Source organism: Schistocerca nitens, chromosome 5, assembly GCF_023898315.1.
Source record: "Schistocerca nitens isolate TAMUIC-IGC-003100 chromosome 5, iqSchNite1.1, whole genome shotgun sequence".
Classification (NCBI taxonomy): domain Eukaryota; kingdom Metazoa; phylum Arthropoda; class Insecta; order Orthoptera; family Acrididae; genus Schistocerca; species Schistocerca nitens.
Window position 1 is genome coordinate 229042197 of NC_064618.1, and position 23074 is coordinate 229065270.

The 23074-nt window shown below is 43.9% G+C and overlaps 1 protein-coding gene across 1 annotated transcript in view; it reads right to left on the reverse strand.

Annotated features, from left to right (window-relative positions):
- Positions 1-23074, reverse strand: part of LOC126259589 (transmembrane protein 245) — a 269387-nt gene that overhangs the window by 85711 nt on the left and 160602 nt on the right. The window contains exon 9 of the mRNA XM_049956501.1: positions 17479-17663. Coding sequence (XP_049812458.1) covers positions 17479-17663 — 185 coding nt within the window. The remainder of the gene's footprint in view (positions 1-17478; positions 17664-23074) is intronic.

Below are 23074 nucleotides of genomic sequence, written 5' to 3' on the forward strand. Positions count from 1 at the left end.
AATTTTATTACTGAAAGAATAAAAAAATTATTCAACTCCATAAGAAGTCTTTTGTTCATTTTACTTGTAAATGCAGGCATTTATGTTATATTCATTTAGTAAAAATTTCACTGTTTCAACTCTTATACTCCTTTTGGAAAGTGTACCTATTCCAAGGGTGAAATAGCATTGGCAGAGTAGGGATAAAAATAGCCTTCTATCTCCCCTTAAACTGCCCTTCCTGGACTGGTTCAGCTACCCCTATGCAGATACTTTTAGTGATCAACTGTGGCTCCTCGTGACACTTAGTGACCCAAAGTTCTCTTCGTCCACCTAAACTGCTTATGATTGTCACTGCCTTGCAGATTTTTTTTGAGAGCCTGAGTAGATTTCAGCAAATGACAAAAGCTTCACAGTTCAACGAGAATCTAAGTTGATGACTGGAATTTGTTTAATTGATGAGGGCGATATAATAATGTCTTCAATGGTAAACAACTGTCCAGAGCGATCTTGTTATGTGTGCTTGTTGGGACAGTTTTGTTAATCTTGAGTTCTGATCTTCCATGGACTATGACTACTTGTAATGCTTTCAAGAAGTTCCACCCAAAAACTAAATTCTGATAAAATGGTAAGTTCGAAGGGATATGTTCCATTAGTGATAGTTATTCTTGAAATTCATGCTCTGGACAACTTCCCATTTGTGATTTTCAACACAATTGCTTTTGTATCATGGAACACTGTCTTCTTTAGCTGGTGATGAAAAGCATTCGACATTACAGAAAGAAAGACCCCTGTATCAACTAGCAATTGAACTGGTTGCCTGTCAATGTTGTCAATGAGATTTCTGGACATTTTTCTGACTGTCAAGGAATATTTTCATCAGTGGCAGCCACTTACACAGATAGTCATTGCACTTAGTCTTCCTGAAATTGGTAGCCAGGCGAGTGGCTGGTACCCCAGTACAGTGACAGGGAATGGCTACAGTGTGTTGGGAAGTGACCTTGTAAAGGATATGGTGATGGCTTCATCACACATGTTGACTAAATTATCTGCAATTCACTGATGTGAACTGAACTGTTATAATGGTTGATGCCAGGCAGCACATTAGTTGTGAAAAACTCATCTTTCTATACAGTAGAATACAATGCGATCAGGGTGTAACAAGTGGAAACATGCTTCTATCCTCCAAATGCCTTTTCTTCAGGGGGCATTATATTTGGTGGGGTAGGGGGCTGTTAGTTGTGTCTGAGTTGGGTTGTCATTTGACAGCTACAGCATAAGTCCATTTTGGCTAAGTCAGTTCTTTCTGGTGTGTCCGTCTGGTGGCAGATATTGGTTCTAAAAACTAATACACCTCTTCTTCAGCATTCTGAATCATCTACTGCCATATAGGGTCAACATTTATGGCTGTTATGTCTTGCTTAATCAGTCTGAAAATACTGGCTACTGTAAACTGCTGTATCTCTTCTCTTACAATCTGGAGTATGAGAGAGACGATGTCATGGCTCTCATCCACAACTGCAACACCCTACACATTGTTACTGAGCTTTTAAATGTAACACAGAGGCAGAGTTTGTTATTGCCAAATTTAATGATGAGAACATTATTGAGGGAATTATTTGTTCTGCAACAGAGTGTATTCTGTTGTGAAATTTCCTGATAGTAAATGTGTGCAAATTTTTAATATAAAGAAACTTGGGGAGGGGATGGGAGAGGGGGAGGGGGGGATGAGGAGGAGGGCACACTCTTCTGAACTAGGTCTAATAACAATGACAATATCTAACGCTATAGCCAGCTAGAATTACAACTCCAAAGTGAAATAAAGGGGTCCATCCATGACTGAATCTTGCACATGAACTGCTAATAGATACAGTGCAATTCTTCCTCAGAACTAATAGTAACTCCATCAGGACAAGCAATTGGCAATTTTCTGCATCTTTAAAGAAAGAAAGACGGAGGATATTGCACTTTGTAGCAGCTATTATCTTTCGTCATGCTACTCTTGTTGTAATGCTATAAACAAAACAATAGTGCAGCCACAAAAAACAAGAGTGCATTTGTTCACAGTCAAATAAACAACAAATATATGAACAGTACATTAAGCAGTAGAAAACAATCTGAGAACAAGTGTCTGCCGCACTGTCCTTATATCAAGGGCACCTCTGCTAGGTGGCGCGGTGGTTGTAGTGTTGTACCATGTGCACAAGTCATGGATTGCCTCTAGTGGCTGGCCTGCGCAGGTCCCCTTGGCAGAGTATTTGACATACTGCGCTGGTGGCCTGGTGCTCCAATACTTGTCCAGGTATGACGTACAGCATCCCTCCCCTCTTGAGGAAAGGGTGCATCATCTCAGATGGGCGACAGGACACATTCACGACCTCTGCGGTGGGCGCCGCATGTGGTGATGGTAGTGGCAGAAGGAGATTCCAGGCCAGTAAGAATTTAGGAAGGGCTCTGCGAAATCAACATGGATATGTTTCTGTGGACGCTGTGGTATGGGCTATGGGGAGACCATTGCCTGTAGCACTGCATGTTGTGTAGTACACTGCAAGGAGGCCGCAATGAGACACACAATGTTACCACTGATGCCAGGCCAAAATACATGTTGACGGGCCAATGACGCGGTAAGAGAGCCCCCTCATGTCCTGAACATATAAGCTGAAGCACATACCACTGTAAGGTGCCCAGGATCACAACCCTGGGCGACAGCCTGTACATACATCATCAAACATGGAAAGGCAGTGACAGAAGGTAAAATAGTTACGTAAAGAATCAGAAGCTCTGCCTGGAGGTCTGTCCAGCCAACCATACTAAACAATGGGTGTATATGCACACAAGGAAAAAAATTCCCAGATTTCCCAGGAAGAAATACACTTTTTTCGTGTTAAGTGACAGTATACTTTCCCTCGGAACTGTAAAAATTATAAATTCTTTTAATGGTTAAGGTTTTGTACACAGACATAGAACTTCAGCCACTTCAGAAAACAAACCACAGGGGAAAAAAAAGATCTTCGATGTGCAGCAACATGTACACTGCATGTTTTCGTATTACAAAAGTATATATTCGAATTCCACCAAACACGGCACGTTAGTTTCGAAGCATTGAAATCAAGATTGTGATGAGCTTTTGAAAGCCAATCATAGCTTATGTTGTGTGAACTCGCTAGCTGATGATAGCAGATATTCAGAGCATGGGAGACATGATGTAGTCAGCCAATAGCATCATCACTATTACGTAACACGAACACACAAATAGGAAAAGTTAATGGTTTCAATTAAAATACACAGTGTAGTTACAAGGAAAGCTAAGCTTTCACATATAGTATTGCTCTTCTTTGTGTCTGTTACACTTTAAGATACATCACACAATTCTGCCAGTAAAATTTAAAATAATGACGTAAATGTCCAGTCTTCTGGGTTCTAAATTATTCTAAGTGGCTAACTCTCAAAGTGTTAAGCTTTAAATGAGAATCAAACGCTCTGTGATTTAAGAAATTCAAAGCACATTCTCACACGTAACATAATTCATCTTGCGTAAAATGAAATTTACTTTGAAAGTAATGCTTTTCAAACGACCATTCATAATATCTTCCCGTGACCTATCAGAATTCGTTTCAGCAGTTGTCAGAAAGCACCAGAAGATGGCATTACTGGGCATGCACAGCTACGATGACATAAGGTTCGCTTGAGTAGTTGACAGTGGGCTCACACTCATGTGCAGAGCTGAATTCGCATATGGCAGCGCCTTCTCCCATTTCTGTCTACTTGAAGTGTGGCTGTCTGCCATATGAGCAGTAGCAGCAAGTAGCCACATGTTACCCGGAAAATGTTTCTGGTGTGCCCAAGCTACCAGATTCACACATGTGCAGAGCAATCTCAGTTATAGTGAGGGGTCATTCTCCACGTGACACGTGTATATGTTTCGTGGTATTTCTGTTCTCTCTTTGTTTACATCTCCAATGTTAAATGGAAACAAAACATATTTCTGTGGCCGGGAGCCATAAAAAAATAAATAAAAAAAGTGAATTATTCTAAATGATGGGGCCATTTGGAAAACTTCCTATTTATTCAAGTACAAATCAAAATGAACAAGCTTTATACCAATGAAAAGAGGAAGCTTCAAAATTTTTTTCATAAAGTTCGATACCAATTTAATAAATTTAATAATTTTTAATTATCTGTAATTAATTAGTTTTTGATAATTATTTAACAATTAGAAGTGTGATAAATGTTATTAAAGTTCAACGTGGCCACCATTGGCAGCATGGCAAACATCGACGCCGTCCCACATATGCGAAAGCATATCTGCCGTTACTGAGTGCACGGCAGCAGTGGTCCAGTTCCATAGACCGTTGAGTGGTTGGTATAGGCGCGATGTAAACAGCTTCCTTCACATAATCCCATAAGAAATAATCGCAGAGTGTGAGATCAGGAGATCTCGGTGGCAGGAAGTGCAGAGCCAGGTCCTCAAGTCCCCTGCGACCGATGCAGCGTTGAGGAAGGGAGTCATTCAAAAAGCCCCGTACATCACGGTGCCAATGGGGCGGAGCTCCATCCTGTTGGAATATGAAGTCCTGGGAATCTTCCATAACTTGAGGGAACAACCATTGTTCCAACATGTCCAGGTCCATGATTTCCGTTACAGTTTCTTCCACAAAGAAAAATGGTCCATAAACCTTTGTACAGGATACAGCACGGAACACGTTGATCTTCTTGAGTCTCTTTTGTGTTGCAACGGTGAATGTAGATTTTCCAAACCCCATATGCGAACATTGTGCCTGCTGACTTTTCCATTAAGGTGGAATGTCACTTCGTCGCTTAAAATTAACCTCTGTAGAAATGCATCATCCTCCATCTTCGCTAGCACGTAACCATAAAATGTGAAACGCTTCTCTTTGTCATTGGGGTTGACAGCCTGCACAAGTTGTAAATGATAGGGCTTGTACAGCAAACATTGTCTCAGAACTTTCCATACACTTTCTCGACTGGCTCTATTGGTAGACTTACAGGGACTGCGCACAAAACTTTCTTGAATCAGTCGGACATCATCTTCTGACACACGCAGTCAGCCTGTGCTTTTTCCTTTGCACACTCTCCCAGTCTGTTTAAATTGCATAAAGCAATGGCTAATGCTTTTGCGAGTGGGTGGTTGAATACCGAATTTGGTATGAAGTGCCTGCTGCACTGCAATTTGCGACTCACTTTTCACGAACTCAAGAACACAGAAAACCTTGTTCTCCACAGTCACCATCTCTCTCACAACTGACAGCGATATGGAATGACAGCCCTATTGCTGCGTGAACTCTAACAGGCTGCTTCTGAAACCATCACCGCCCACCCGCCAAAAACTTTGAAACTTCCTCTTTTTATTGGTATATAGCTTGTTCATTTTGGATTTTTACTTGAATACATAAGAATCTTTGAAAATGGGTCCATCATTTAGAATAAGACCATACATGGAAGACTAAAATAAGTTAGTAGTTTCAATTTTCTGATTTTATATTATTTCCACATTATTAGCAATCAACCATTAACCAACTTAATGAAGTTATTTTTGTCAGCTTTCTAGTGAAATTTACTTCTATTAATCTTTTCTGTCGAGGCAGTGAATTTATTAGAAACAAAGTGTTTCAATCCACACTATTGGTTGATATCAACTTCATTCAATTTCAAGTGCACAGTTTCATTTTCTGGCACAAATCTAATTATACCGTAATAAAGAACAAAGCATGAGGTAATATAGTACTGGTACTTCAACAAAATTGGTATCCCAAAAACTGCACAGAGAAGCTGAATATCAGATACTTCCAAGTGAATCTGGACATACAAATGTACACTTCAAGCTGAATTAAGCATTTTAGCACGGTTTACGAAATCCTGATGCTGTTGAAGTAGTCTCTGATGTCCTGTTTCTTTTATGAGACAGTAAGATCTTTTAATGCTATATATGTACGCACATACATAAATATTGACTTGAAGCTAGCTAAGCAGGCAAATTTGGTCAGTAGTTTTGAATTAAATATTTTGTTTGAAATATATTGACAGCTTTAGCAGAATTTTACAAATCTGCCTTCTGCGAAACACAATGTTTTTCGATCACAAAACGCTTGCCTAGTAATTCATCTAGGCTTGACGTTGTTTCTTAATTTGTGTTGGCTACAAGTTAAATTTATGGAATGCCGTTCCATGCTAAATTGTAGACTGGCAGCATACCGTGTTTTATCATTTTAACTCCCTACATGGCTTTATGCTTATTTCTAGAGTAGAATATAAACTGTCAGTTGTACAGCTTCTTTGCCTCACAGACAACCTTGTTAATTTTTTAAACATTTGAAACAGTCATGAAATAATTTATTGTCCTTTATTCTGGTGTAAGCTACAAAAGGAACTGTCTCTTTTATTTTTGCTAGAAATTTGTATTCCATCTTACTAGCTTTTTACAGTGCTGTGCTCATGTAAACCTGACTGGAAATGCTACAAAACAATACTGCAGAGTACAAAAAATGTTTTCAAGTCACAACACAGCAAAATGTTAGGGTACTTTGAGCTGCAGAGTCTAGTTTTGAAATGAATATTATGCCAAGAACCGCTTCTTTATTTGCATTCCTTATATAGGTAGGGTATGATAAAACTATTGCTCCAGGTACAACTCCCTAAGTCCTAACAAAAACACGCCACAGGGCTGCTCTGGCCACATGATGCCCAACCACATATGAAATTACAAACAGAAATTCAACAAAAAGCGTATGAGCAAAGCAAATACCAAGCACAGGATGCCTACGTAATGCATGTGTACTATGGCCAGTTTTCTGGCACTCTCTGTTAACCGCTCAAATGAACCTATAGGAAGCCCGTATGCGAGGTCCACGATATATTGTTGGCCCTACCAATATGTTCGTATAGAGCATTAAGAGATCTTACATTATGTCATAAACTGAACACATCATCAGAGGATACTCCAAGAGTATCAGAATTTCGTAAAACAGTGCATGTCCAGATTCCCAAAGAAGTAGGCCCCAACCTGATATTAAGCTTTTCAGTGTGGTTTCGGGGATGCAAATTTCCTTGGTACCAGTACTGTATTATCTCATGTTTGGTTCTTTATTATGGCATAATGCCACATGAGCCAGAAGATAAAGACATGCATTTGAATTTCAGCAAACATTTGACACTAACCAATAGCATGGAATGAAACACTTCGTTTCAAATAAATTGACTGCCTCTGCAGAAAAGACTAATAAAAGCTAAATTTCTTTAGCAAACTGACAAAAAAACTTCATCGTTCTGCACAGCAATTAATTTCTGACTGCCAAAAACCTGAAAATAAAATAAAATCTGAAAACTGAAACCAATAACATATTTTAGACTTCCATAACTATGTGAATGTATTTTAATTCACTCGATAGCTCCTGGACAAAGAAACACCATTTTGTTTTCATTTGGCGTGAAAGCTGTAAATGAATAGGAAACAGTAAAATCACTAAATGTAAACATGGTTGACGTGGAGACTACTCCCATACATACTACAACTCAGACTGCTCTGCGCACGTGCGAATCTTGCAGCTTGGGCATGCCAAAAAAAATTTACCAGGTGGCATCTGGCTGCTTCTTGCTACTGCCAATACAGTTAACAGCTGCACTTCAGGTAGCCAGAGGTGAGGAGATAGTACTACTGTTCATAAGTGACTCAACTGCACATGTGCATGAGCCTGCTGGTAACAGCTCAAATGAACTTAATGTAAACAGTTGTGACGTCACACTCATCGAAAACAGTTTGTCCTTATGAAGTATTGCTCAGTCTTCGTCCTAAAGCCTTTGACACATTTTGCTGTTGGCGAACACTTGTGCGGGCACAGTGTTTTGTTGTTGTAAATGGCGCCTTCCCTTTGCAAACTACATTTTACTTTGTTTTCCCCCCACCTAACGCCCCTCCTCCCCTCATTTCTGTTTTAATTCTGCAGTAGCGGGCTGAAGTAAAATTCTTTGTTAGAATATTAGTTCTTGCCTGTCAAAATTACAAAAATTAAAACAATGAAAAATTCCCAGAATTCTAAAAAATTCCAAGGTTTTTCACTGTTTTCTTCTGTATGAGAAAATACCCAGGTTTTCCAGGTTGTCCCCGGGTGTATACAACCTGTAAACAAGATAAACAATGTGTCACATAACTGTGTCAGCAGTAACAGTGACTGCTATCAGGTAGCCCATAATAGAAAATCCTTCCACTGTACATTGTACCTCAACATCTAAGTGAAAACAAAGGAGCTCACCCTAACCAAAAATAGGATCTGGGCCCATCAGGAGCTGGGACAGCATGTAGGCTTTTGCTGCTGCACATTAGGCTGAAATGTATTTCTTAGTCTTAGCAAAACAGAAACAATGCCCAACACTGGAGTTGATGTGCTGCTTTGTCAGGATGAAACAAAGAATCCAAGGGCTTATGGTCAATAATGAAGTGGAACTAGACCCATACAAGAATACATTAAACTTACTGAGGGCATAGACAATAGCTAGCACTTCCTTTGCAACTTAGGAGTAGTGCTGCTGAGAGGAGTTGAGAGTTTTTAATGCATAAGCTATCACATGTTTGAAACCATCCTGACATCACTATGTAAGAACTGCCCCGAAGCCATACCGAGAGGCATCTGTATGTAAAGGTTTTACACCATCCCAGAAACCTCAACTCCAAACACACAATGCATGGGGTAAAAAGTAGGGTTGGGCCAAGTTGCATTCCAACTACACAGTATGTAAGACCATGAACAAAGAGCGTTACGTTGTGTACGATGTACCCGTCATGACAATGTCATTGTCATAGATGATGCACCCCAAAACAGACATTGTTAATTATGCTAGTAAATGCTGAAAAATCACAGCGGTGCTAGCCACATCAAACAGGATGTACTGATACTCGTACAATCCAAAGGGCGTGTTAATCACAAGAAGCCTTTTCAAATTCTCATCCAACAGAACCTGTAAATAGGCTTCAGATAAATCAGTTTTTTTTTAATTCGTCCTGACGGGGCAAAGGGTAGATCTCAATGACAGACTGAGCATTAATGGAAACTTAAAAGTTACTGCAGATGTAAAGCTGACCATTCAGTTTTTAACAATCAAAACGGGGTAGACCATTCACAGGACATAATAGGCTGTTTGACCCCTCATGGCATCAACTTGTCCAATTCTGATTTAACTTGACTGCGCACAGCCACTGGAATAGGGTGCACACGGAAAAAGCGTGGCTGCACCACATGTTTCAAAGTAATATGGGCCATAAAATTAGTGGCACAATCTAACCTGTATAAGAAAAGAGAACACAGAAAATCTAACTTCTGCTAAGGTATCTGGTTGGAAACGAGGTGCGCTACATCCAGAACGGAAAAGTCAAAAACACTGAATTGGCCAGACTGAGCTAATTTTTTGTACCAACATCATATCATCTACTACCAGAAAAGGTTGGTTGCTTTGTGGGATTCAGGGACCAGACTGCTACGGTCATCAGTCCCTTTCTCCAAAACTTCAAACACCCACACAGAATAAAAACGAACAATGGAGATGACAACAGATGACACAGGACAAGAAAGACTCAGACAGAGACTAGACAAAAGGAATTAAAAGCACACAGAGTGCGACAGTGGTTGGCCGACCATAGAGACAAAAAAGGAAAAGCCAACCACCTAGAAACACACTTAAAAAAAAAAAAAAAGGTCTAAAAACGTCGGCCAAAGGCCAGACTCAAAACAAAAAGATGACAAACACTCAGATTAAGTGATAAAAGCCCCTTGCCCGAATAAAACGCAAAACTAAGCCTGTCATGGCAGTGTCATCTGTTAAAAGGGTAAGGAGCATATCAGGCAGCGCAAACGTCTACCTGAGCACAGCTAAAAGGGGACACGCCAACAAAATGTGGACCACTGTCAAAGCGGATCCGCAGCGACATAGAGGTGGGTCCTCACGGTGCAATAAGTGGCTGTGCGTCATCCAGGTGTGCCCAATGCGCAGCCGGCAGAGGACAACAGACTCCTTGCGAGAGACCTGCAAGGAGGAGCGCCACGCACCAGTAGCCTCCTTGATGGCCTGAAGTTTGTTTGGTGAAGGCAGGGTGTGCCATTCTTCACCCCAGGTGCGAAGTACATTCTGCCGCAAAACTGTCCTGAGGTCACTCTTGGGAAAGCCCAATCGATAAGGCTGGTGTACCGACAGCTTGTTTGACCAGCATGTCAACACGTTCATTGCCCCGAATGCCGACATGACCAGGGGTCCACACAAAGACCACAGAGCAGCCGCAATGGGCAAGAGTATGGAGGGACTCCTGGATAGCCATCACCAGATGAGAGCGAGGGAAACACTGGTCGATAGCTCGTAAACCGCTCAGGGAGTCGATACAGATAATGAAGGACTCACCTGAGTAGGAGAGGATATACTCTAGGGCACGAGAGATGGCAACCAGCTCAGCAGTGAAAACACTGCAGCCAGCCGGCAATGAGTGTTGTTCGAAATGGTCCCCTAGAGTGAGAGCATAACCAACACGACCAGCAACCATCGAACCGTCAGTGTAGACAACGCCAGAGCCCTGATAAGTGACAAGGGTGGAAAGAAAGCGGTGGTGGAAGGCCTCAGGAGGGACCGAGTCCTTCGGGCCCTGTGCCAATTCGAGCCAAAGGCATGGGCGGGGCAGACACCACGGGGGTGTACGCAGAGGGGCCCGGAAAAGAGGTGGAAGAGGGAAAATCCCAAGCCCGGAGAGAAGCTCTCTGATGCGAACTGCGATCGTACAGTCCAACCGGGGCCAACGTTCTGGGAGATGGACGACAGACTGAGGGAACAGGAGATGATAATTGGGATGCCCAGGCAAGCTACAAACGTGTGCAGCACAAGCAGCCAGTAACCATTGGCGCTGTAACCTCAGTGGAGGGACACCTGCCTTCACAAGAATGCTGTTCACAGGGCTGGTCCGGAAAGCTCCAGTGGCAAGTTGGATCCCGCTGTGAAGGATGGGGCCAGCACCCGCAACGCAGAAGGGGTTGCTGAACCTTAAGCCAGGCTCCCATAATCCAGACGGGACTGAATAAACGCCTGGTAGAGCTGTAAGAGGGTAGACCGACTGGCTCCCCAGCTGGTGTGGCTCAAGCAATGCAGAGCATTAAAATGCTGCCAACACATCTGTTTAAGTTGCCGAATATGAGGGAGCCAAGTCAACTGGGCATCAAAACACACACCCAAAAACCGATGTGTCTCCACCACAGCAAGAGGTTCGCCACCAAGATAAAGCCGTGGCTCAGGGTGAACAATGCAACGCCAGCAGAAATGCATAACGCAGGTCTTGGCAGCCGAAAACCGGAAGCCATGTGCTACAGCCCAAGACTGCGCCTTGCGGATAGTGCCCTGCAGCTGACGTTCAGCAGCTGCAATGCGAATGGAGCTACAGTAGAGACAGAAATTGTCAGCATACAAAGAAGCTGAGACAGACGTTCCCACCACCACAGCGAGCCCATTAATTGCAATTAAAAACAGGCAGACATTTAAGATAGATCCCTGCGGTACCCTGTTCTCCTGAACTTGGGGGGAACTATGGGAGGCCGCAACTTGCACCCGGAAGGTACGATGCAACAGAAAATTTCCTATGAAAATCAGCAGCAGAACCCAAAGACCCTAACCATGAAGCGTAGAGAGGATGTGATGTCGCCATGTCGTATCGTATGCCTTCCGCATGTCAAAAAAGACAGCAACGAGGTGCTGATGGCAGGCAAAGGCCATACAGACGGCAGACTCCAGGCTCACCAGATTATCGGCGGCAGAGCGGCCCTTACGGAACCCTCCCCGAGACAGAGCCAGAAGGCCCCGAGACTCGAGTACCCAACTCAACCCCCGGCTCACCATGTGTTCAAGCAACTTGCAAAGAACGTTGGTGACGCTAATGGGGCGGTAGCTGTCCACCTCCAGTGGGTTCTTGCCAGGTTTCAAAACGGGGATTAAGATCCTTTCCCGCTATTGCGACGGGAGCTCACCCTTGACCCAGATACGGTTGTAAAGGTCTAGGAGGCATCGTTGGCAGTCCGCCAAGAGGTGTTTGAGCATCTCACAGTGTATACGATCTGGCCTGGGAGTCGTATCAGGGCAAGCGGCTAGGGAACTTTGGAATTCCCACTCACTGAACGGAACATTGTAGTATTCAGGGTGGCGCGTGTGAAAGGAAAGGCTCCAACGTTCCAACTGCTCTTTCAGGGAGTGGAAGGCCAGTGTGTAATTTGCAGAAGTGGAACTCAGAGCAACATGGTCTGCTAAGCGGTTTGCAATTATGTCGGAGTCAGTACAAACTGCTCCATTCAGTGAGAGCACACAGACGCACCTAATCTTGGCCCAAACCTGCGATGGAGAGATATGGGGGCCAATGGTGGAGACATACCATTCCCAGCACTCCTGCTTGTGTTGGCGAATGATGCGGCGGGCCCGCACACAGAGCCGATTAAAGGCGATGAGGTCTTCTAACGAGGGATGTCGCTTTTGATGCTGGAGTGCCCACCGGCGATCTTTAATCGCTTCAGTGATCTTAGGCGACCACCAAGGCACAGTCCTCCGCCGAGGGGACCCAGAAGAACAGGGAATGGCAGATTCTGCTGCAGTAACGATGCTGGTGGTGACCGAGTGAACCACCGCATCAAGGGCGTCACTGGGAAGAGGCTCAATAGTGGCAATGGAGGAGAACAAGTCCCGGTCAGCCCTATTCATAGCCCATCTGCAATGGCGTCCAGAAGAGTGACACTGTGGCAGTGACAGAGAGATCAGAAACTGGTCACTACCACACAAGTCGTCATGCACACTCCATTGGACAGACGGTAAGAGGCTAGGGCTGCAGATCGAAAGGTCGATGGCTGAGCACGTGCCATGCGCCACACTGAAATGTGTGAAGGCACCATCATTTAAAAGGGAAATGTTGAGCTGTGCCAATACATGCTCAATGGTGCTGCCTCGGCCTGTCGCCAGTGTTCCACCCCACAGAGGGTTATGGGCATTGAAGCTGCCCAGTAACAGAAAAGGTGGCAGCAATTGGGCTATCAGTGCAGCCAGGACATGCTGCGGGACATCACCATCTGGTGGAAGATACAGACCGCAGACAGTAACAGCCTGAGGCGTCCACACCCGAACAGTGAGAGCCTCTAAAGTTGTTTGTAGAGGGACAGACTTGCTGTGAAGGGAGTGATGGACGTAGAAGCAGATGCCACCAGATACCCTCTTGTAAGTTACCCGGTTCCTATGATAACCCTGATAGCCACGGAGAGCGGGGATTCGCATTGCTGGAAACCAAGTTTCTTGATGAACAATGCAAAGGAAAGGGTGAAGGCTGATAAATTGTCTGAGCTCAGCAAGATGGTGGAAAAAACCGCCGCAGTTCCACTGGAGGATGACATTGTCAATGGCCGAGAAAGGCGTGAAGGGAGTGGAGAGGCATATTACGCCGCTGCGTCACCTGCTGCCACCAATTGAGTACCTGTGCAAGTGCTATCCATTGTGTCTGAGGGATAGGCGAGATCCAGGTCCTCAGTGGACGCCAGGATCTACACCTCATCCTCAGATGTAGAGCTTGAAGGTTGTGGTGTGGGGGCTGCCACCGCAAGTCCCTTGGTCTTAGAGGTCTTTTTATTGGACTTCTCTCGCTGCTCTTTGGGTTTCACTGGCTGGGAGTGCTTCACCGATTCAGTCTCCGGGACGGAGGAGGATCGCGAAGCCCTACAACCAGCTGCCTGTGGGCATTTATGCCACTGTCAGACATCATCCTTCCCGCTTGTAGAAACCTGGGAAGGGAGGGACCCAAGGGACCCCTTGCGGGCAAGAGGAGCCGAAGAAGTTGGACGCTTCTCCGGCTTAGAAGCGGGGACAGACGTCCCCGATGGGTGGGGGGCTGTTGCTCCCGAGGTAGGCGGCGCAGGAGCAACAGGGTTGGTAGTGCCCCCGATGGGCAAGGGGGCATGTGGAGTTGTACAGCTCGTCAATTTGGCTGGAATTCGCAGAACTGATGGGGCTAACATGGTTGTTGTAGCAGCAGCATATGAAGATGTCATTCGAACAGGATGTAGTCGGTCATATTTCCTCTTAGCCTCAGTATAGGTCAGTTGGTCCAGGGTCTTATATTCCATGATTTTTCGCTCTTTCTGTAAGATCCGGCAGTGTGGCGAGCAAGGTGAATGATGCTCTCCGCATTTGACACAGATGGGAGGTGGGGCACATGGAGTATTGGGATGTGATGAGCATCCGCAATCTCGACATGTGAGGCTGGAAGTACAGCGGGAAGACATATGGCCAAACTTCCAGCACTTAAAGCACCGCATCGGTGGAGGTATATAAGGCTTGACATCACAACGGTAGGCCATCACCTTGATCTTCTCCGGTAATGTATCACCCTCGAAGACCAAGATGAAGGCACCGGTAGCAATCTGATAATCCTTCGGGCCCCGATGAACGCGCCGGACGAGATTTACACCTCGACGCTCTTAAATTGGCGCACAGCTCGTCATCAGACTGCAAAAGAAGATCCCTATGGTAAATAATACCCTGTACCACGTTTAAACTCTTATGGGGTGTGACAGAAACGGAAACATCCCCCAACTTGTCACAAACAAGTAACCTTCGTGATTGGGCAGAGGATGCCAATTTTAACAATACTGACCCAGAGCGCATTTTGGACAAGCCCTCCGCCTCCCCAAACTTGTCCTCTAAATGCTCTATGAAGAACTGAGGCTTTATGGACATGAAAGACTCCCCATCAGCTCTTGTACAAACTAGGAACCGGGGCGAGTAACTGTCACTGCCATCCTGAGACTTACGCTCCTTTCACGGTGTGGCCAGGGAGGGGAACGTTTTTGGATTGTATTTCTGAGCATAAAATTGAGCCAGAGAACACTTAGTGACTGCTGGCGGCTGGCCACCAGCAAGAGAAGATGTAACACGCTTCATGGCGGGTCATCCGCCCTGATGCCACCCACTCCGACCAAGGGTCCTCCCCATGGGCGCCACCCAGCCTCAGCAGGGGCCACCTGGCAGGATGGCCATTTCCGGAAGTCCCGATGCCCCAAGGAGATAGGCATCTACTCCTTGGCAAATATGGGGAGTTAATGGCACAGGCATCACCAGAGCGATCCCTGTGTTGTCAGGGGGCTACAACCAACAGGGAGAGCGGGCAGGACTGCAATGCAACAACGAATAAGCTGGCGAAAGGTCTCAACGCACAATGGACACAATGCACCAAGTAAGGTACACTTCCCCAATCGGCTCGCTCTTCGGAATAAATTTGAGATAAAGAGGTCAAACCCGACAGGGGACCATCACATAAGGGCTGAAACGTTTGAGACTCCTTTTAGTCGCCTCTTACAACAGGCAGGAATACCACGGGCCTATTCTTACCCCCGAAACCTGCAGGGGGGACTACCAGAAAAGTCCAGGAACAAACCACCGACTTGTACACAGTGGGAGCCATAAATTGACCCAAAATTGGGATACGCTGCTTGTTGTATCTCTCCAAACATTGAGTAATAGGAGATAATCCCAGAGATCCCAAGTCCACATAAGTCTGTGAGTACAGCAATGTCACAGCTGCACCAATGTACACTTGTAGTCTGAGCACTTTGTCCATCACTTGCACTTCACTAGACAGTTTATTATTATTCATAAGCAATGGAGACACACACGTAATACCCATGTTCATATCTGCAGGAGAGGGCTGAGAACGACACATAGATGTTTCATGTCCTTTTTACCGAAGGTTGTTGCAACTCACTGAAATACTGTTGCACTGTGGTGGTTGTTGTTTACTGTTGTTGTCATCATTGTCATCGTTTCACACATCTCTGTCCAGCACGGTGTACGACTGCCAAATTGTCTTCCCCCTCGATAACTGACTGCCACCTGACGACCAGGAAGAGAAGCAAACACGGAGATGTCACATAAAGCCTCGATCTGATCAACAGCGGCACTATATACCTTGAAAGGTGGAGCAATATACAACACTTTGGCCAAAGATGGATCCCCACACTGTAGTGAGCATTTAGACACTGTCTTGTCACGAGCCAACCGAATTATGGCATCACGGACTACAGTATCAGCTTAGGAATCATGATGAGCTTCGATACCAAACTGGCATGTGCGACTGAGGCCATGAAGTTCAGCTGCTCTAGTCCAGTATGACTAATAGGGCTGTTCACGACGACAAGACAACTCTACACATGCTGCAATGACATGCTGTGATAATTTGACAACTACATATATATTTCGTCGAACGAAAGTGACACAGATTTCTGGAGTGGGACTAACTGGCACAACAACTGGTAGACCCGAGGAGGAATCCAAGAAAGGAACTAAGTCTTGCACATATGTGCATTAGTAACATGAAAGGCGAGGAAGGGTTGCTACAGCTGCTTCTCATAAGCCTCCCCATCTTTGGTCACATCATCATAAGGGGGAAAGGGCAGCAGGTACACCAACAGTAGGAGAGCCTGCGAAAGCAATATGGCTGAGCTCCTCTTAGCAACCACAAGAGCCTGCTGCTGTTCGAGGAGAGACTTGAGCATGCCTCCTTGGACAGGACAACCAATGGAACAACCTAACAGACTGAGCACAGAAGTTGATGCCACACCCATCGTCAATTGTGTCATAATGCCTGACAAACAATATTGCGGCCACAAAGAACAAGAGAGTTTTTTCCCCCCAGTCAAGTAACCAACAAACATAGAAACAGTAGAACACAATCTGAGTATGGGCACCTGCTGTGTTCTCCTTGTACAGAGGAGAGGCCCGAAAGATGGTGAGGTGGGTGCCCTGCCGTGCCGTGCCATGGATACAAGACATGGGTGACTTCTGGTGGCTGACCCGCACAGATGCCACAGGCAGAGTATTTGAATGTAGCACACTGGTGGTCTGGTGCCTCAGGGTGCATCCAGGTATGATGTACAGGGTTACACCAACCTTTTCATCTAGTGGTAAGTTATCCAGTGCAATTTAATGCAATGGCCAGTTGGAATCTGACTAAATGTAGTCAGTTTAGAATTGTTATTTACTTGCTAGCAAACTGTACTAATGTACTATTCAGCTGCAAGAGACAATGATCATAAACTATTTGTCAATGAACAACAGTAAGTTAAATGAACTAGATTCAGAAAACTTTATTTAAACATTAACAAAAGAGGTCTCATTTTATTGATAAAATGTATTTGTTCCAATCAAACTTCAGTTTTTTTTGCTATGTGCTTGAGGGGGTGGGGAAGAGGAAATCTGTACACAAACAGTTACACAAAGTCTTTTGTTACTACACAACTATTGAATTACCACATTCCAAATTAATTTTTAAGTATTTCAAACAAATTATGTAACTTGGCTAATCTCAGCTATAAGCAATGTTATCAACAGTTCTCTGTTAGATAATGGCATATGTTATCAAATTAGTCACCTAATAAACACAAAAAAATCGTTTTCTGCAACATTTTAAATTGAAACATGGCCAAAATTACTTACCAAGTTAACAAAGAAGTTTATAACAGCTGTTCCACCTCCAAATAGTACTGCACACAATGCAGTAAATGAGTCGAATGCAAGTGATACGTTGCCTTTCAGTATTGTCCATATAGATTCCAAAAGTGTAATTAATGTTTCTACATTTTCTTTTGCAAATGTAAAAAGTGCACTAAGATTGAAAAGTTCTGGAAAATAATGAAAACATTACCAGTAAATCACATAAAGTGTCAAAAAAGCACATAGTGCTGCTACTCACATGCATTTAATGAAACTGAACACACAGTACCACATGTAATATTACTGCTACGGTCACATGGACAAAAAGTAGCTGATTATCATCATCATTATTATTATGAAAATGATCAGAAAACCTGGCAATGTCAATAATAGATAAAAAGTTCTCGGTCAATCTGTCGTGTCTACTTCAAATAAAATTCCAAACTTCCCCATCACTGTGTTGACCATAGAATTGATCTTAAATACAGGAATATTGGGGGAAGGGGGGGGGGGGGGATCAGTGGTGGATGAGCACAGAGTACAACCTATTAAATAAACATAAGATTATGTTTGAACAAAGAGAATTCCGGCTCATACATCAAACTATTGGGTTTCTGTCATTAGGGAAGCAATGTAAGTTAAGACTGTTGCAACTACTTTAATAGACATACCAGTTACACCCTGAACGATTCACGTAACTGTGCACTTAAAGCAAGAGTACAAAGAAATACTTTTTGTAGTTTACAGTCTGGTGTAAGTGGTAGCACTGAAAGCAATGCTGGACAGTAGGTGTAAACATAATCCATGGAAATAGAGGGCACTACCTCAGCAAGCAACATCCCCATGATATAATCTAGCCAATCAAATGCTGTCCTCTGGGCATAAAACTGGGAGCCTACACCTACCTCTACATCTACATATATACTCTGCTAGCCACCAAGCGGTGTGTGGCAGAGGGCACAATTCGCGCCAAAGTCATATTCCCCAGCCCCCCCTCTGTTCCAATCACTCACAGATCGCGCGAGGGAAAAACGACTGTCTAAGCGCCTCAGTACGAACTCTAATTTCCCTTATCTTTGAATGGTAATCATTGCACAATTTGAAAGTTGGTGGTAATATTATATGCTCTACATCCTCAGTGAAGATCGGATTTCAGAATTTAGTGAGCAGCTCCTTCCGTTTAGCGTGCCCTCTATCTGCAAGTGTGTCCCACTTCAAACATTCTACAAGATTTGTAACGGTCTCGCAATGGCTAAATTTACCAGTCATGAATCTTGCCGCTCTTCTTTGGACCTTCTCAATCTCTTGAATCAGACCTAACTGGTAAGGGTCCCATACAGACGAACAATACTCTAAGACTGGACGAACTAATGTATTGTAAGCTATTTCCTTTGTTGAAGGACTGCACTGCTTTAGGATTCTACCAATAAACCGCAATCTAGATTCGCCTTGCTCATTACTTGTGTAATCTGATCACTCCATTTGAAATCATTTCGAATAGTCACACCCAGATACTTGACGGATGGTACCGCTGTCAAAGACTGGGCATTTATTTTTTTTCTCATACATTAATGGGGACTTTCACCTTGTTATACGCAGTAGGTTACATTCACTAATACTGAGAGATAACTTCCAGTCATTACACCAAGCATTTATTTTTGGCAAATCCTCATTGATTTGTTCACAACTTTCGTGTGTACTACTTTCCTGTAGACTACAGCAAAATCAGCAAACAGTCTAATGCCGCTGTCAATACCATCAACCAGATCGTTTATGTAAATCTTAAAAAGCAGCGGACCTATTACACTGCCCTGGGGCACACCTGAAGTTACGCTTGTTTCCGCTGAAGTCACCCCATTCAGGACAACATACTGCTCCCTGTCTGTTAGAAAACCTTGTATCCAACAGCATATGTCATTGGATAGATCGTAAGCGCACACTTTTTGGAGGAAGCAACAGTGCAGAACTGAGTCGAACAGCTTTTGAAAGTCGAGAAATATGGCATCAACCTGGGAGCTGGTATCTAGAGCCTGTTGTATATCATGCACAAAGAGGGCTAGCTGTGTCTCGCATGACCGCTGTTTCCTAAAACCATGCTAGTTTCTGCAGATGAGCTACTCAGAGTCTAGAAAGGTCATTATGTCTGAACACAAAATATGTTCCATGATTATACAACAAATCGATGTCAGTGAAATTGGCCGGTAATTATGTGCATCCGATTTTCTATCCTTTTTATGGATTGCTATGACCTGGGTCTTCTTCCAGTCCCGTGGAGCTTTCCGCTGTTCCAATGATCTCTGATAGATGATGGATAAGAATGGTGCTATATTTATTGCATAGTCAACATATAATCTTATGGGGATACTGTCTGGGCCAGATGCCTTCCTGGTGTCTAAGGATCTTAACTGTTTTACAATCCCAGATACACTAAACACTATGTCAGCCATCCTCGTGTTTGTTCAATAACTGAAAGGGGGGATGTTGCTGCAGTCCTCTACCGTAAACAAGTTTTTGAAAGCTAGGTTTAGAATTTCGGCCTTCTGTTTATGATCATCAGTCACATTACCCATACTGTCAGCAAGAGAAGGTATTGAATTACATGTAGTGTTCACAATAATCAGACTCGACCCCTGGTCATGATGATGCAGACAATGATCGAAAGCTTCAGATTTTACCTGTATTTGATAAGTAAATTCACTGTTAACCTTTTATCCACAGACTCTATAGTCATAATGTCAATATTGTTTAGGCAGAATTTAACTGTCTCTCCAAACTCCATCTACCAGGTGAGGGGGAGATGCACATCCCCTCTCCCCTTATCAAGCTAACCCTGTCTATTCTTTATGCTGTCTCAGGTTGGTGCGACTTCACAATCTTCTGTGTCATTTTGATGTGTGTGTGTGTGGGGGGGGGGGGGGGGGGCAGGCAACTGGAAAAAAAAATCTGTCATTTATAATTTTTCTGAGAATCATCAGACAACATCAACATCCAAGAGTAAAGTGCAGGTTGCTCCTTAAGTCTTAACATGCAATGCATACCAATCCTGCCAAACTCCATCAAAGTAAACACGACCTATCCTACAGATATCAGAGTTTGGGTCATTCCACAGGATCCCTTTACATCATTGGAGAGCTAATGGTCGAGGAACAATTAAGGTAGGAAAACTAAGAGAAACTATTTGTCCTCTCTTTATATTGTTATAAAAAAGGAAAGCTGTTGCTAAAACATTAGAATTCTAGCTTGGGCATTTGCACATGGCAACTGACAAAAATTAGATTGATCAGCCAACTTGTAATGCAATAAAACTTTCCCATTTTTTGGGGAGCAGAGGCCATATAACACACTGAACTAAACCAAAAAAATTAAACTTTAGTATCATCACCAATGTGATAACGTTGCTACACTATACTGTCTGTGTTGGTACTACATAGGTCGACAGGGTCTTCATAATAACTGGGGAAAAGAACCCCGTGAGAGTAGCAAGTCAAAACCCTCACAGAGACATGCATAGGGATAACTCAGCATCCAACTGGAAGTGAGGCTGTCAACTGAGCACCTGGAAACAACACGTGGTACAATGCGCAAGGCTAGGTCTACAGTCGTCAAACACAGTGTAATCTGTCACCTGCTTGGCTTACTGCCACTTGCAGGTAAACATCTCTGCCAGTGCGTCCCATACTATGTGCTGAGTCAGATCATCTGTCTCCATCGCAATGTCCACTGGCAGTGGCTTTCTGCGAATGCCATGTAGGGCCAAAAATAGCCAAGCTCGTGTCACGACTTCTGGTGCAGAACAGAAAAGACTGCTGGAGAACCCAGTAGCAGATCGACCACTAAAGAAGGCAATGCTGACATTGCCGGTTCCAAAGGAAGGACACGGAGGCTGAGGCTACAGGGGTCCATCAGCAGCTGCAGTGGAGGCGAGACCACCTGATGAGAGGAGGAGGAGGAGGGCAGATCAAAACCCATGGGCTACACATCAGCAGATGCAGGTACAAGCCTCATTGGTATCCAAGGCTGCAGGTGCCATGAGGACACAGAGGGGACGGCAACAGGGAAGCATGTCACTGCAAGTGGGAGCCTGCACCTGGACCAACATCATGCCACCTGCCAGACTAGATCATGGTGGTGATGTCCCAACAGGAGGCATGTGCAACTGATTTGTATGACAGGTCAGCTGCTCACTATCAACATCCATGACAAACAACTGCCGATCTTCATGGCCTGCCATGATACCTAACAGCCAACCCTGCCGGCTACTGTTATGAATGTAAATGTCTAACAAATGTTTTCCTCCTGTTTGGTTTGTTTGAGGTAAACCAATAATATATATATATATATATATATATATATATATATGGTTATAATAGAGGGAAACATTCCACGTAGGAAAAATATATCTAAAAACAAAGATGATGTGACTTACCAAATGAAAGTGCTGGCAGGTCGACAGACACACAAACAAACACAAACATACACACAAAATTCAAGCTTTCGCAACAAACTGTTGCCTCATCAGGAAAGAGGGGAAGGAGAGGGAAAGACAAAAGGATGTGGGTTTTTTGATCCTCTCCCTTAAAACCCACATCCTTTCGTCTTTCCCTCTCCTTCCCCTCTTTCCTGATGAGGCAACAGTTTGTTGCGAAAGCTTGAATTTTGTGTCCTGCCAGCACTTTCATTTGGTAAGTCACACCATCTTTGTTTTTATATATATATATATATATATATATATATATATAACGAAAGTGCTGGCAGGTCGATAGACACACAAACTAACACAAACATACAGACAAAATTCTAGCTTTCGCAACCCACGGTTGCTTCGTCAGGAAAGAGGGAAGGAGAGGGTGTCTGTATATGTGTGGATGGATATGTGTGTGTGTGCGAGTGTATACCCTTCCTTTTTTTCCCCCTAAGGTAAGTCTTTCCGCTCCCGGGATTGGAATGACTCCTTACCCTCTCCCATAAAACCCACATCCTTTCGTCTTTCCCTCTCCTTCCCTCTTTCCTGATGAGGCAACAGTTTGTGGCGAAAGCTTGAATTTTATGTGTATGTTTGTGTTTGTTTGTGTGTCTATCGACGTGCCAGCGCTTTCGTTTGGTAAGTCACATCATCTTTGTTTTTAGATATATATTTTTTCCTACGTGGAATGTTTCCATATATATATATATATATATATATATATATATATATATATATATATATATATATAATAGAGGGAAACATTCCACGTAGGAAAAATATATCTAAAAACAAAGATGATGTGACTTACCAAATGAAAGTGCTGGCAGGTCGACAGACACACAAACGAACACAAACATACACACAAAATTCTGGTTTCGCAACCATATATATGTGTGTGTGTGTGTGTGTGTGTGTGTGTGTGTATGGATGTGTGTGTGTGTGTGTGTGTGTGTGTGTGTGTGTGTGTGTGTGTGTGTGTGCGCGCGCGAGTGTATACCCTTCCTTTTTTCCCCCTAAGGTAAGTCTTTACGCTCCCGGGATTGGAATGACTCCTTACCCTCTCCCTTAAAACCCACATCCTTTCGTCTTTCCCTCTCCTTCCCTCTTTCCTGATGAGGCAACAGTTTGTTGCGA